General features: G+C 41.1%; 1 protein-coding gene across 3 annotated transcripts; it reads left to right on the plus strand.

Moving 5' to 3' along the window:
• Positions 1-5,880: 5,880 nt before the first annotated feature.
• stc1 (stanniocalcin 1) lies at positions 5,881-12,153 on the plus strand. Of its 3 annotated transcripts, none has more exons than XM_058070754.2 (5): positions 5,881-6,000; positions 6,088-6,251; positions 7,323-7,465; positions 7,548-7,759; positions 9,741-12,153. In XM_058070754.2, the coding sequence occupies exons 2-5, from the start codon at positions 6,137-6,139 to the stop codon at positions 10,045-10,047; spliced, it is 777 nt and encodes a 258-aa protein (XP_057926737.1). In that variant the 5' UTR covers positions 5,881-6,000; positions 6,088-6,136; the 3' UTR covers positions 10,048-12,153. The 3 variants fall into 3 exon arrangements, with proteins under 3 accessions (XP_057926737.1, XP_078645805.1, XP_057926735.1); XM_078789679.1 differs by having other exon boundaries at positions 7,326-7,465; XM_058070752.2 differs by lacking the exon at positions 5,881-6,000 and having other exon boundaries at positions 6,068-6,251.
• Positions 12,154-14,805: the final 2,652 nt, after the last annotated feature.

A 14,805-nucleotide genomic window follows, 5' to 3' on the forward strand; every position in this document is an offset into this window, starting at 1 on the left:
CATCTGTTAGTAACTGCCGTCAACGCGATATTTTGATATTTTTACAACAGCCCGAATTGTACTGTTTATATTTACGGACCTTAGTGTATCTTCTGGTTCTTAAAGTGGCCATTTTGCATAAGGTCAGGTCAGGCAGGCTTCATCCAACACATGCCGCTGTTATTCCATGAAGTATTTGCATGTAATTAGAGTAATGGTTTCATTGAATAGAATATTTTTAGGAATATCTCATCATTTGTGTGTGTCTGATTGACTGTCCTGCTGCCAACTCTCCCTGTCCTTCCTTTCTTCTATGGAGCAGTGGAGCTCAATATTCATATTCTAATTGTTGACATGTTACATAATTTCATCCTATCAACAATAGTTAGCACAAACTCTCAATGTTATGTTACCAACAGGGTCTCCAGCATTACATTACATTGAAACACTTGCAATTTTTTCCACTATGTTAAATTGAATATGTTTGCAAATTCATTACCGTCGTTTTTATTGACCTGTCAAAGTCCCAAACCATTCTGGATAAAATGGTAACACATCACGGTAAGTAAAATAAGTCAATTACACTTGAAAGTAGACTAAAACTGGAACATCTGCAAGTGAAATAAGATGAAATTAAAAATTTAGAATGCCCCCAGGATACAAATGAGGTAAGCTTTCGCTGCTTGTGCATATTATTCCAGGTTGCAGGTGCACAGTAATAAAAGTGGGATTTTCCACCCCGAGTAAGAACAGCCGGCATCATCAATGTGATCCAGTCATTTCGGTGTGTTTCATAAAAAGCTGACATTAAAAGTCAGCAGCCAAATGATGTCAGGGGGTAAAAACAACAATACAAACTTTGAACATAAAAAACCACGATGGTGATGACTTATATAATACGCATGTAAAATGATGGGTCAAACCTCTGCTAAGGTCAAACTTTTAAAACAAAAGGGAGATTGATGTATTTGTATTTGTTTGGCCCGTCACATTCAAGTAACTGGCAGTTTCTGCAATCAACAGTGTGCACTCTGACGGATAAGACGCGGGACATAGCAATGAACCGCCTTTATTTGGAAGCCAAATACGACAACGACAGGGATCTATGTCCACATAACTGGTGAACTTCTGGTGCAATGTAAAATCTTGTCATTAAAAACACAACATGCAGTCGTCACGACTAAATATCATAACGTATTGGTATATGTAGGGAGATGTAATACCAGGCCTGCCCATAAAAAATGGTAAATTACTTGAAAATCCATTGGGATGGGCAAGATCATGGATGAGCTGGCACTTATCCATGATCGTGAACAAGATAAACAGTAGAAAATAAATGACTTTACGACTTTATCATAAAAATAGTTCACCCTTAATATTGTCTTTTATTTTAAAATTGCTTTAGTTACACAAAAATACAGTTATTGTACTTGAGTCAAATTTCTTGTCATAAAAATTTGGATGACGAACATCGGAATTTTTCAACTTTTTCATATTTTTTCAGCCATGATTCAAACAGCATGTTTGTCCCACTGTAGAGGTAATAAAATGTCATCATAGTCAAGTTGATGTTTTGCTCTCCTGATTAGCCACAACGTATGTAAAAGTTGACCTCTCAACAATCCCCACACCAAATATCACTATGCAAACTGTAAAGCTAAATGCTGAATATCTCATATGACCTTTAACACATGAGCTGCGTCCAACTATTGTACAGTAGCCAACAATGTGTGCACATCCTTGTGTTCTCCCTGTCCATTTCATGACACACTGCATGTATTCATTGTGTAAACTCATTCAACACATGTGTGCCTTTCTGGGGTAAAAAAACGAAAATATTTAAAAAACAAAACAAAACAGTAAACAGAGTAATAGTGGATGGGAATGTTGTCAGGCTGTTTGATGCAAAGTAGTCTCTAATCAGAATATCACTCCATGCAAATGAAAGCTCGCCGTCGCCAACATTGCCTTGGTCTCTCTGCATGTTGGCTCCGTGCAGCCGAGTTGACCGCTCGGTGAACTCTGCCCTCTGTCTTCAACAACATGCCAGCGTTGCTCGCTTTACTTCCAAAAACAAGGTAAACCTCATATACTGAACAAGGACATACAAAGGATGGAGGAGTGGCCTTCTCAATAGTGTTTATGGTATGCCGTGGCTCCAAAAAGGAAGTGTCGACAAGGAATCATGAATGAGCTGGCCTGAACAACACAGCGGAGCTGTATCTATTCCACACAATGTATAAGGGTTATTTTCTTCAAATAACACAATAACAAACAATAACAATAGCAGGAAGGAAAGGCACAAGGCAACTGGTAATACTGTGCAAAAGTCTTGTTGCATTTTGCATCTTGTTGTTTTTTAAGACTCATTTTCATCGCATTATTGTTGACAAAAATTAATAAAAACGTTAAAGGGGACTTATTGTGGTCATTTTTGTATTGTATAGAGCAGCTACACACAATAACCAGCACAGAAAGCTTTCCAGATCTTTCAGGATCTGCACCTATTCAGCTGTATTTCTTTGGATTTTGTGCTGCCTGTTTTAATGAATTCCATCCATGGCCCGTCTCCAGGCATGCAATCCCAAATGTTCAGAAGGACTTCCGGTGTTGTGCCGATTGCTGCTGAACCCAACTTTATAGGAGGCGATAAACGGTATAGGAGTTGATAATAAACGGTGTGTTATGTTTTTAAAATGTCCACTTTTAACATGCGGCCGTATGTTTTGGATCCAGAAGTAGAGACTGGACAGTCTGAAGTTTCTTAAGAAGAGAGGTTATTTCAAGACGTCTCTTAATAAGAAGTAGCTTTAGCATGTGAGCGTATCAGCCAATCGCAGGGAACATATCAACCACCATTCACACTCACATTCATACCTATGGACATTTGGAGTTGCCATTTAACCGAAAACATGTTTAATAATTGTTTGTATTCAAAATAACTCAAAAGGTTCTGAATGGATTTGAATGAAATTATTTGGAGTTGTCGGAAATGGGATATGAAATTACGAGATAGGACCATTTTTTGGCATTTGTACAGAAACTCCATAAAAATTGGTCAGAGCACAAAAAACCACAGGACAAGCTTCTAGCTAGTTCTAAAAAATATCAAAGACTGATCCAAAAAATGTTGGAATATAGTTTTGGTGTGAATCACAATATGGGGGAACTATGGTGCTTGGAGAAGGTCTCCACAATCCATCACCAAATGCCGAACATCAGTCCGGATCCAGACCCAATGATCTCCCTTTAAGGACCTGTGAGCAATTAAACTGAATGTGAAGTATTATAACATATGCTGATGCAGCGGGGGTTTGCTGGTTCTATGGTTTTCATCATATTTTTCCTCTTTTTCGCCCTTCTGAGAGAGAGACAAAACAGCCAGACGTATTCCTTAAATGCTCACAGAACTGAACTCTCATGAGGTATGCATGGTGGCGTTTCCAAACATTTAAGGCATCCAAATGAGGTTCAACTGTATGTTCATTGAAAAAAACAACATACCTAATGGCGGACTATAAAGTACTGTATTGTCTCCAAAATGGTTAAGATGTTATACCCAAGGGTGCATATCTGCAACATGTCTTTACTTCTATTCAAATAGTTTAGGTCATACAACAGTATGTAGATCTAACCTGTGTCCTCACACGACAGGGATGCTGATGGTGATTTATTGTGAGAGTAGATAATAAATCATTTTTTTGTGTAGATGTTCACATTTGCACACCAGACAGGGGCCTAAATTTGGATTCTCCAGTGGAGAAAAGGTGCCAAATGCTTGTCAACATCTCCTGACAATGATGGGGGAAGTCAGGGTCAGAGCACAAAAAGATGTGCTGAAGACAAGCAGAGCACAAAGATATGAAGAGGACGTCTTCTGATGGAGTTCGGGAAAGAGAACAACAATTCCATGTTGCAATTGAGGTGATTTATGTTGGTCGTGAACATATGTGTATGTGACAAAGACATTAAAACAAGTCATTAGTCAAAAGAGGTGTATCTATTAAAGAAGCGGTGCTGATTGCAATTAGGATTGTGCAGCCATTCTGAACCGTTGAGTTCAAAGTGCATGATTTGTTCAGAAATCCAAACTCCACTATCCAAATGAACCTTTGTCCTTTGTAGCATCAAGTCGCCGTGGCAATGATACATACACCGCTCTCCTTATTACAAGGCAGTGTACCATCACGATGGTTTAGAAGTTGTTATTTTAAGACTGCACATTGTTGCTTCAAACTGACACGCTCAAGTAAAGAGATCACATACTGTACTGTAGTTCACTGTGTCTGCTATGTTGCTAAGGTCTGAGGAGGCGTTTAGGCCTCCATGATAAACAACCGCTTGGAGTCCCACACATTTTCCTCTGTGTGCACGCGCTGCTGCAAGTTGGGCAACAAAAGGCGGGAGGACAACAGCTTCATCAGCAGTGTCAGTATCTACACTTTACACTCATCCACCGTCCTTCTGCTTGATAATGCCCAATAGGTGCTCACTTGGGTTCAATTGGACGTACTCGGCCACTCCACAACCTTCAGCTTCCTTATGATCTTGGAGGTGTGTTTGGGCTCAATGGCCCAGTTCTCCAAGGGAAGTTGCGTCATACTGTCACTATATGTATGTTGAATTTCATGTTTCAAAAAACACAGCACTCATGGAGCCCCAAACCATGACGCAACCACCGCCATGCTTGACTGTAAGAAAGACACATCTTGCTACTTAATTGTGTTGAGTTATTGTATTTTATGTTATACTAATTATTGCATCTGCACGGTGGTCGAATGGTTAGTGCGCAGACCTCAGGAGCTAGGAGACCCGAGTTCAATCCCACCCAAATTGGCGACTCCAAATTATCCATAGGTATGAATGTGAGTGTGAATGGTTGTTTGTCTATATGTGCCCTGTGATTGGCTGGCGACCAGTCCAGGGTGTACCCCGCCTCTCACCCGAAGACAGCTGGGATAGGCTCCAGCATCCCCGCGACCCTTGTGAGAATAAACGGTAGAAAATGAATGAATTAACTTATTATTGCCCCATTGAGAAGAAAAATGTGACTTTTCCGAGATACAGATATCATATCATATGGTTTTGGGTTTTTTTTTTTACATTTTGCACAAATTTTGCCTCACTTTTCATACACGCCCACGGTTGTCCGTTTGACTCGTTTGCATGTATCGTTCCACAAAATGAAATGCCCCAGCCAAGTACCATACATGCATTTTTTTATTGAGTGCGACCACTAAATAACCTGCCATGGAGCCAAACAAAGTGAGCTCTAGCACTTTGAGAAAGAAGGCAAGAAACACCAATGAATTCCATCTCTCCAGGAAGCACAGGAAGGGCACATTCGTGAATATTTTTGGATGTCTGGAATGGATTCATTTGGTTTGTATTATTATCCATGTGAAAATGGCCTTGGTTTTTGGTTTTCATTTTCGCTCCATTTGTAACTAAAATAACTAAATAACTAAAACCAAGGTACCACAGTATTAGCAGTATAACACAAAAGGGGGGACCCCCAATTTCTATACCTCCAACACGGAAAAGGTGGAATTTATGCGGAATGAAGGAATCTAACATCATGAATGTTCTCCTGGGTTAAACTATCACAGACACACCATCATCTTGCAGAATAATGTCCACTTCCTAATAGTGATGACAGAGTCCAAAACCTTTATCCAGGCATTGCTGCTAGATTCACGGCTGATAGTTTATTCCACATGAATGTAGCACATGCAATGCATTATTTTCCAGTGTCATTCAAAATCTCTGGCAGCATTTTGTCAATTAGTGAAGCAAGCATGAGCCGGTCCTTGAACGCCTCCTTGTGATTGGTCCAAAAGAGGATCTCGTAGCGTTCAGCGCTCCTATATAAACCCATGCAGGCTCAAGCATCGCTGCCGTCTGTCTGTCATGCAAGTCCAAAGCAGAGTGAGGAGTCCAGTCTTGTAAAAAAAAAAAAAAAAAGAAGAAGAAGAAGAAGAAGGAGGAGGAGGAGGAGAAGAGGAAGAAGAGCCTCACTTTGTACGAGCCCCCTCATATTTATTTATTCATTATTATTATTATTGGCTGCGTTCTTAACATTTCCTGAATGAATCCCCCGCGGAGCAGGAGGCGTCTTCTCGTTGCGTTCACTTGTGACATCTGTGCCGGGAAGACGATGCCTCTGAGGACGGGACTTTTTATCCTGATGGTGCTCAACGCATCTGCATACGAGCTGGATCACAACGAGTCCTATTCGTCCAGGAGAGCACGCTTCTCGACCAACAGCCCTTGTAAGTAGCACACATGCTTCCATCCGTGTACATTGCACGTATGCAGCCGAGCCTCCATCGCTCAAATGCTCCTTCTTTCTCTCTCATCTTGATCATTTGGCCTGCGCAGCCTTTTGCTGTCGGTGTGATGCATGCATTCTTTTCTGTGTTTTATTATTTTTTATTTATTTGCCGGTGTCCTGCCGGCAACAGATGTGCGCAGAGCTTACCTGAGAGTGTCTCATGCTGCATATTCTACTCAGAGTATTAAAGAACATAAAGACACACATTCATTAGAAAGAAGTAGGCTGCATATGCATTAGAATAAATTAAATGCTACATTCACAGCGGCTGTGTGCATTATTTAAAGTCGTCAAGATGCACAAAAAAATGAAAAAATGACATGTTAATTGAAAGATTTGCTGCTCCCTAGGAGCCCATGCAGACTTTCAACTGGCAGGTCAACCCAGAGCCGCACATGTGTGCAAAAAGGGTCCAGGCCCCCCTTCTGTGGTGTTTCTTAATGGTTTATTCAGACAATTTGCAAGAATGATCTTGCCATTATCTACGCTCTGCAGGTTGCACGGCTGGGTCACGGCGGTGCTTCGTGGATTTGATCATGTTGTGTTCCATATTGGACTGGACTGTGTGGCATGTGGTCAGGAATCAGTCAGGAATATTGAAGTGCTTTGGAGTCCTAAAATGAGGCTCGACAATTACAGTTGGTGCAAAAATAATTGAAGACAGAGGCTGGTGGCAGCATGTGTGCGCCTCGGCAGGCATGCCAACAATTTTCAGGAAACTCTTTGGTATTTCTGGTGCTGTTCATCCAGTCTCCGCTGAAAAGAACCGAACTAAGCCAAGGGAAAAGCTAAGCTGTGCCAAAAGGTGTCACAGCAGTTCAGAGCTGAAAGATGTCCAAGGTCTCTTTTGCCCCTTATGGCTGCACCGGCCTTTGTATGAATATTCTCTTTTGTCGGCTGCATTTTTGTCGCCCAAAGCCTGGCAGCTGTAGTGAGTGTGTGCAGTGTGAGTCCCAGGCAAGCTACTGTTGGCTGAACTGCTGATGGATCATCATCTCTGTGCCCACAGCAGATGTGGCACGCTGTCTCAACAGTGCCCTCCAAGTTGGCTGCGGGGCCTTCGCCTGCCTGGAAAACTCAACGTGCGACACAGATGGCATGCATGACATCTGCAAGTCCTTCCTGTACAGTGCTGCTAAATTTGACACTCAGGTATACGCTTACACACACCTCATCCAGATTTGTATTGGAAGCTGTATGCCTCCACTGAATACAGACGTGTCTTCTTCTACAGGGTAAAGCATTTGTGAAAGAGAGCCTTAAGTGCATTGCCAATGGCATCACGTCCAAGGTGTTCCCCACCATTCGCCGCTGCTCCACATTCCAAAGAATGATATCGGAAGTCCAAGAGGAGTGTTACAGCAAGCTGGATATCTGCACGATCGCTCGAACCAATCCCGACGCCATCGGTGAAGTGGCCCAGCTACCCAGCCACTTCCCCAACAGGTGAGCACCACCTCTACTACGTTGATAGATTATATGGAATAGACAGCCACTATAGTGGGGCGGACCCCCTAGTTGGGGGGTGAGGTGTTGAGTGGTCGTGAAGAGCATAGGGAAAATGTTCATGCTTGATTGATGCTGGTGCCAGCAACTCATACAGTGGTTTGTACAGATAAATAAATGAGGGTAAATCAGATTCTCAATGGTATTTCAAATGTGGGTGGGGGGATATTTGTCATGAGAGCATGACATAAAATAATTGAGAACCAGTGATGTACAGTGTATAGATGTATGTATGGCTGTATATGCAATGTGCATAAGTATATGCATGCATATATTGTACATGCACTGTATGTGTACAATGTGTATATGTATACGGAATGCATGTGTACATATACTGTACGTCAGGGGTCTCAATCTCAATTTACCTGGCGACCACTGGAGCTAGGGTCTGGGCAAGGCTGGGCCGCATCAGGTTTTCAAAAAAAAAAAATTTATTAAAAACAGAAAAATATACAAACTTTTTCAGTGCTTTGGTTCTGATTTACTACAATAAAAGCTCTGATAAAACATTCCACTGTTCTCAAATATCTTAATTTTTATTTTTCTGCATAAAATAAGATGAAAAATAAATAAACAAATCAAGGATAAAGAAAATCAATCAATCAGTAATAAATAAATATAATAATAATAATAATAATAAAACCTTAAGAAACCACATATAGTTGGTGGGTAGACAAATTATTTTTTTCAGATTAAAATTAACAAAGCATTATTAGAGCCCTGTAGACATGACAAAACATGACTATAGTCACATTTATACTCATTTTATTTACAACATATTGCGCAACTGCAGGGTCTTGAGACACATCCTAACTCACAAACTAGAGAGCTAGCGACCTAAACGGTAGCCTTCAAGTTATTTCCTTTGAACTTAAATAGCCAAAAACTTACCACTTCCACACGGATAGGGAGGATAACTATTAACAGTTATTTAACCTTTAACATGAACATTAATTAAACGTAATAATTTTCTCTGGGTACATGATACCATACAGCATCCATATCAAACTTGCGCGGGCCGCACTAACATTAAACTTTCATATCAAGGCGGTGGCCTCAAACTAGTGTCCTGCGGGCCACAATTGGCCCGCGGGCCGCGTGTTTGAGACCCCTGCTGTACATGCACTGTATGCAAACATATTTGCATGTATGTATTCCTATATACAATGTGTGTTTGCACACATATATGCATATACTGATGCATATACATAAATGTGCATCATACACTGTGTGTATATATATGTGTATGCACACATGCTTGCACTGCATGTATGCATACAGTCTATGTGTATATATTGTATGTGTGTATGTATATACTACAAACATACCATATATATATATACACATGTGTATATATGTACAGTGTGCATGCATGCATCAATGCTGTTTATACAGGTGTGATTACACTGTATATGTACGAAGGCCACCATAACTAGTAGTTTATTTAAAATGATCTTTTAAGAGCTTTGTTGAAATGTGTGGTAAGTACGTATGAAACCATAAGTTTATTATGCCTCTAATTAGCAGTTCATCACCGGCCATTGTGAAAACCGTATGGAAGATGAGTAACATTAGCCCCACGTACAGGACACACGTATTGGACTGTGATGGAGTCCAGTGCTCTAGCGAGTGCTCTTCCCTCAAAAGTATAGTGCTGTCAAATAAATAAATGTTGCACACCGGATGCCCCTTTGACCTGGATTTATGTAGCATAACAGATGGCTCAAGTTGTATTCACGTCCATGTTTTAGTTACCATCTGCTCAATGCAGCCATTGCAAAGAGCGAAATAGGATGAAATTGCTTGTTTTGATTCTGTTGTTTACATTTACGATGGTCATTTAGAAGAATAGGATGACATTCTGCGTGGATGACGTCCAACCGCACAGCACAACACATGCAAATGTATTTTCTTCCCTCAGGTTCTACGGGAGGCTGCTGCAGAGCCTGATGGACTGTGATGAGGACACGCTGGAGCGCGTGAGGACCAGCATGGTATCTCGGTTGGGCCCGGAGATAACCATGCTTATTCAGCTCCTGCAGAACAAGCCTTGCTCTTCTGCAGCTGGCGCCGCATCCGCCGCTGCAGCCGCCCCGACGGGAGCGGAGGGCCGCGGGAGCTGGCGCTGGTCTGTGGGTCCCCATATGTACAAGATCCAGCCTAATCTGCGAAACAGAGACTCTGCCAGTCATTTTGGCAAAAAGCGCTCTGCCAGTGACAGCTCCTAACTTGCACTCCAAGTCAGAAATTTCCTCTATTCCCTCGGGGTGACCACATCCATTCCACCATTAGACTGGAAGTTACTAAAATATGCACCTCCAGGGAATGCCAGACCACCCATAGAGTTTGATTGTTGATATATTGTATATCCTACGTTTAAGGCTTGAGAGACCCCTCCTTTAAACCCTATTCATCACTTCCACTTGTGGCTGTGCAACAACGGCCTTCTTCACTCTTTTTAATCTCCAACTAAGATCCTTAAAAAGTCTTGATGCCAAGCACAAAAAAGGAGAAAAACTCATCCATGAATAGATTCGTCGATATTGGTTCATCCGCACGGAGGGGCGGGGGTGGGGGGGTTATTAGATGTATCCACTATTTTAGTGATGAGACCAGTCAAATTGTGAGCATGAGATGTGGAGGTGATCTTCACGTGTATTTTTTATTATGCTAACTGTTAAATGTACTGTATTCTATAGGTAATCTGAGACAGCCATAGCTAGCCTTCTAACAGAGAGTAAAAGAGGTTACCTTACACTGACCAAAAAAACACTTCAAAACTGCCCTGAATGCTATTCATGGAATACCAAACTAGATATAGCACTTATTAATGGTTCGTATTTGTGTTTTCTGATGACAGATGTAGCCGTTGTACTGATATCATGTACTTTCATGAAGTCTGTCCATTAGAAAACATCAATCCAGACACTTACAATGCATACGACTGTTGAGCTCTACGGTGTATAAGGGACCATGTTTATGTTGCTAACTGAGTGCAAGATTTAGAGTGACTATTTAAAAAAAAAAAAAAAAGCCTTCTTGGAATTATATTTATTTTCCTACTATATTATTTAAGGTTTTTGTTTCAATGCATATATTATAGTTTTAATTAGCTTAAAAGCTCCGATTTGAACATCTATATGCCAAAAAAAACAGAAACAAAAAAGGGTGAATGACTGAATGGGACCCATGTCATGACTCTGTGCTGGCCATAGGGGAACAAGGTTGGTCATTCAAGTCAAGGTGATCTACTCGCGACACAGGAGGCAGTTTTACAATAGGCAGGTCATTGTCATTGTAGCTGCTACAATGCACTTGGGTGCACATTGCATAAAGGTAAAAGCAAGCATCAGCATCAAGCACCCGGCTTGAATGTTGTGCACTATATAATATTGTGGTGCTTCTCCATGCATGTATCCATTAGAGAGGGCTGTATGTTGTTTCTTTTGTGAGTGATTGTGTTGGCTAGGAAACAGCAATGCATTATTTCACTTTGCCCCCCCCCCCGCCCCAAATTGAAAACCAAGCTGGGTGTTGGTTGGCTTGATGTATGGTGAGATCCCCTTCTTATTTCATGGCCTCCGATCAGGAAGACAATCGTCTACAAATAGGAAGTCACGACAATGGGGCATCGTGTCTTTAGCGCTAAGGCTCCAAGAAAATGCTCATATGGAAGAACGCATTGGACAGAGGAAGGTTAGGGCCATATAATGCAATTAGTGCGATTGAACAGGGTTGGTGTACAATATAATGAGATCCAATAGTTTGCAATTTGAAAGTTCAGCGACATCAGGCGGCATTGTGTAAAAATAAAACGTGCCTGTTAATTTCCACCATAGGTAATCATGAAAAGGTCCCACAAGATAATAATAGTTGGAAGTGTGCTCCCCAAAGTCTAACCTTTTTTTAAAGTGAGTTCATGGAAACATTCCATTTTGTGTGTCTGTAGCTTTAATGCTAATGAGCTGTGTTTGTCCATGACTGTGTGGCTCCAAGAAGCGATATTGTGCACTTTATGCACTTTTTACATATACACTGTAACTCTACTCTACAATATATCACATTTAAACAACGTAAACATTAAGAAGTGGGACAGGAGAACGCAAAAGACACTAGCATAGCTTTGTGAGCTACAGTGCTACCATCACAATCACATGTCAACATATTGCTATGTTGACACAGATTCAAACTTACAGCTCTGTAGGTGACAGACTTTAATTTTAAGATGTGTAGCGAAGCCTTTTTTTAAAGAAAGCTGGAGTGAAGGACTTGAAACTTCAAAACAGACCGTTTGAGTGCCTCTTCTCTCAAAGGTGGATGGGTGGATGGATAGGTGGATGGATGGACGGATGGATGGGTGGATGGATGGACGGATGGATGGATGGATGGATGGACGGACGGATGGATGGACGGATGGACGGATGGATGGATGGATGGATGGACGGATGGATGGATGGATGGATGGATGGATGGATAGATAGATAGATAGATAGATAGATAGATATTTCTTCCGTTTGGTGCTCATAAACAGGCTCTAGGGACACCTATTACTGTTAGAAGATTTAAAACAACAATGAAAACCCTTGTGAAGGCTAAACATTATACACTTGGATCTCTTTAGTTTGTGCCCAACGAGTGTCTTTCTACTGTAAAATAAATAATTGGCTAAAAGACTTGAGATGCAATGCTGCCTGAAAGAAGTGACTTCAAATGTTAGTTTGACAAGGGAGAAGCACAAAGCATTACAATATTTTACTTTTTCTCTTTTTCAATATCCTTTTTCAGTTCCGAGACTCTGTTAAATATTCCAAACTATGCAACGACACAAAGGATTCACAGCGACAAAAGAAATTGACCATTTGTTCATTCATCGCTGATGCTGTGTTTGCACTCGCTTGGCGTGGAACTCTACGATGGTGGTTTCTTCTGGACAATGTAAGAGCTATAGTCACACTGTAGTTTAACGATATCTTACTAGTTTTTGTTAAATATGCACTTTTTTCTTTCCATCCGGACCACTATAAAGGGCATTGAAACCTCCATGATACATATGTGCGTATCTCGTGTTGTCCTTCATGGGTAAATCCCCAAAACCCAAACAGCTGCTGCTAAGATGCTGGCCACAAGCCACGCCTCCCCCCTTAACCCCGCCCCCATTATTGGCGGCATCACTCCACCAATAAGACTCACATGATGTCTGTCTGTCTTCTTCCTGTGGACATTTCTTTGTTGTTAATAAGTTTTAGGGCAAATTGACTGTTTCCTCACCAATGTAGTCCAATGTAACGGTAGTTTCAGAGAATGTACCTGTTTACTGAATGTCTGCTTGCAGGAGACACATGATGAAGGCTTATTTGCATGGAGGGGAGGGGAAACAAAACATTGTCATGGGCCTTCAGTTTCTTTGCGTTGCAGGTTCGAATTCGGGCGGAGCGGCGGTGAGCTCTGTGAAAAACTGTTTCCCCTGTCTCACTTCTGACACACCATGGTACTCTTTCCTCTCAAGACTTGAAATAGATTGATAGTGATTGTTGTTGTGCTTGAGCAAAAGCGAAAAAAGCTTCAGTGACTTGTAAAGTTTATTTTGTATTCATATATATCTATATATATTTATATAGATATATATAGGTATATATCTATATAGATATAGTAACAGTTATTTTACTATTCAGATAGCAAGGTTATTGAGAATTTAACTGAAGTTCCTGATACAGATGCTATGTAACGCATGATTGACCTTGTGTAAATGACTTGCACTTTAAAATACACCCATAGACATATATACCCACGCTGTGTATATGTTTGGGTTTTTTTCCTCTGTACTGAAAAGTCATGAAAGATACAAATGCATCAATTGTGTGTCTTTTGCTGAAATAAAATATTTATCATATCTCAGCCAATTCGTATCATTTCCAGATACACTACACTAGGTGTTTCAATTGGGAAAAATATGCCTCAAAAGTCAAACACGCCAAAACTTGGTGTTCCAGTCATCACAATGTGTGAGATGTTTGCAAATCTCTTGGGACTTCGGGCTCTAATTTAGTGGCGCACCCCATGCCGTGGTAACTTTGTCCAGCGCACCGCTGTGCACAGACAATTTGGTCATTTGGTAGACTGGGATGCGCTGAAATGAATGTGGTGGTGCACCAGTGGAGGTGTCCACATTTTCAGGTTAGTGAAGTGAAAATTTCATGACAAAACAGTGCACCCAAAGGTCCCCTGAAAGATCGCCAGCTCCGACCTGGTTTATTCTTGGTGCAGGCAAAGCGCACCCTGCGCAGTGGTAAATTAGCCGACAGGCATTCAGTGCACACACGTCACTAAAACCTCACAGGCAGAGTGTCGGGCACATTTCAATGCAATAAACAATATAAAATAAAATTATTTTCTGTAAGTAAACAGTGGTCTGTGTAGCATTATAGAGTGTGCTTACAGGGAGCGGGGTGAAAATTACAATCTCACAGATGTCCAGAGGGGGGGCCGTGGGTGGGGATAAATCCAAGGAACTACCGCTGGAATAGGTGCAGACACCGGAAGATCAACAAAGCTGCTTTATAGGAGTCCACAAATTAGCATAATAGGTCCCCTTTAAAAAAATGTATGTGTCCTTGGCTTAAACTAAGGCATTCAGAAGACACATTCGAAGTGTGTTGTAGTCCATTGGCCATGAGGTGTCAGTAATGTTACATTGATGAGACGATGATGATGAGATGATGCATTTGCCACCGAAGGAAGTATGCCGTCCAGAAAACAACACAAAGGAACAGTTCCAATGCTAACCTCTGAGATTTCGTTATGTCTTATTAATGTCTAATTTGTCACATTTACCATTATTATGTCTACTATATTGGGTAATACAAGTGTAAAGGTGACTGTAGGGGTGTTATTTCATGTTTACGGGGCTCTAATAATGTTATTTAGAAAGTTGTGAACTGTTTGTTTATGCTCTAATTGCAAAACAAAATGTATTTATGAATAATGGA

Source organism: Doryrhamphus excisus, linkage group LG3 (assembly GCF_037039965.1).
Source record: "Doryrhamphus excisus strain RoL-2023G ecotype Guam linkage group LG3, RoL_Dexc_Guam_v1.1, whole genome shotgun sequence".
In the NCBI taxonomy this organism is placed as follows: Eukaryota; Metazoa; Chordata; class Actinopteri; order Syngnathiformes; family Syngnathidae; genus Doryrhamphus; species Doryrhamphus excisus.

Coding starts and splice junctions, on each gene's coding strand:
- stc1 (XM_058070752.2), top strand. CDS start 6,068: ATGAATCCCCCGCGGAGCAGGAGGCGTCTTCTCGTTGCGTTCACTTGT. Junction 6,252..7,322: donor CTTCTCGACCAACAGCCCTT/GTAAGTAGCACA, acceptor CTGTGCCCACAG/CAGATGTGGCACGCTGTCTC. Junction 7,760..9,740: donor CCCAGCCACTTCCCCAACAG/GTGAGCACCACC, acceptor TTCTTCCCTCAG/GTTCTACGGGAGGCTGCTGC.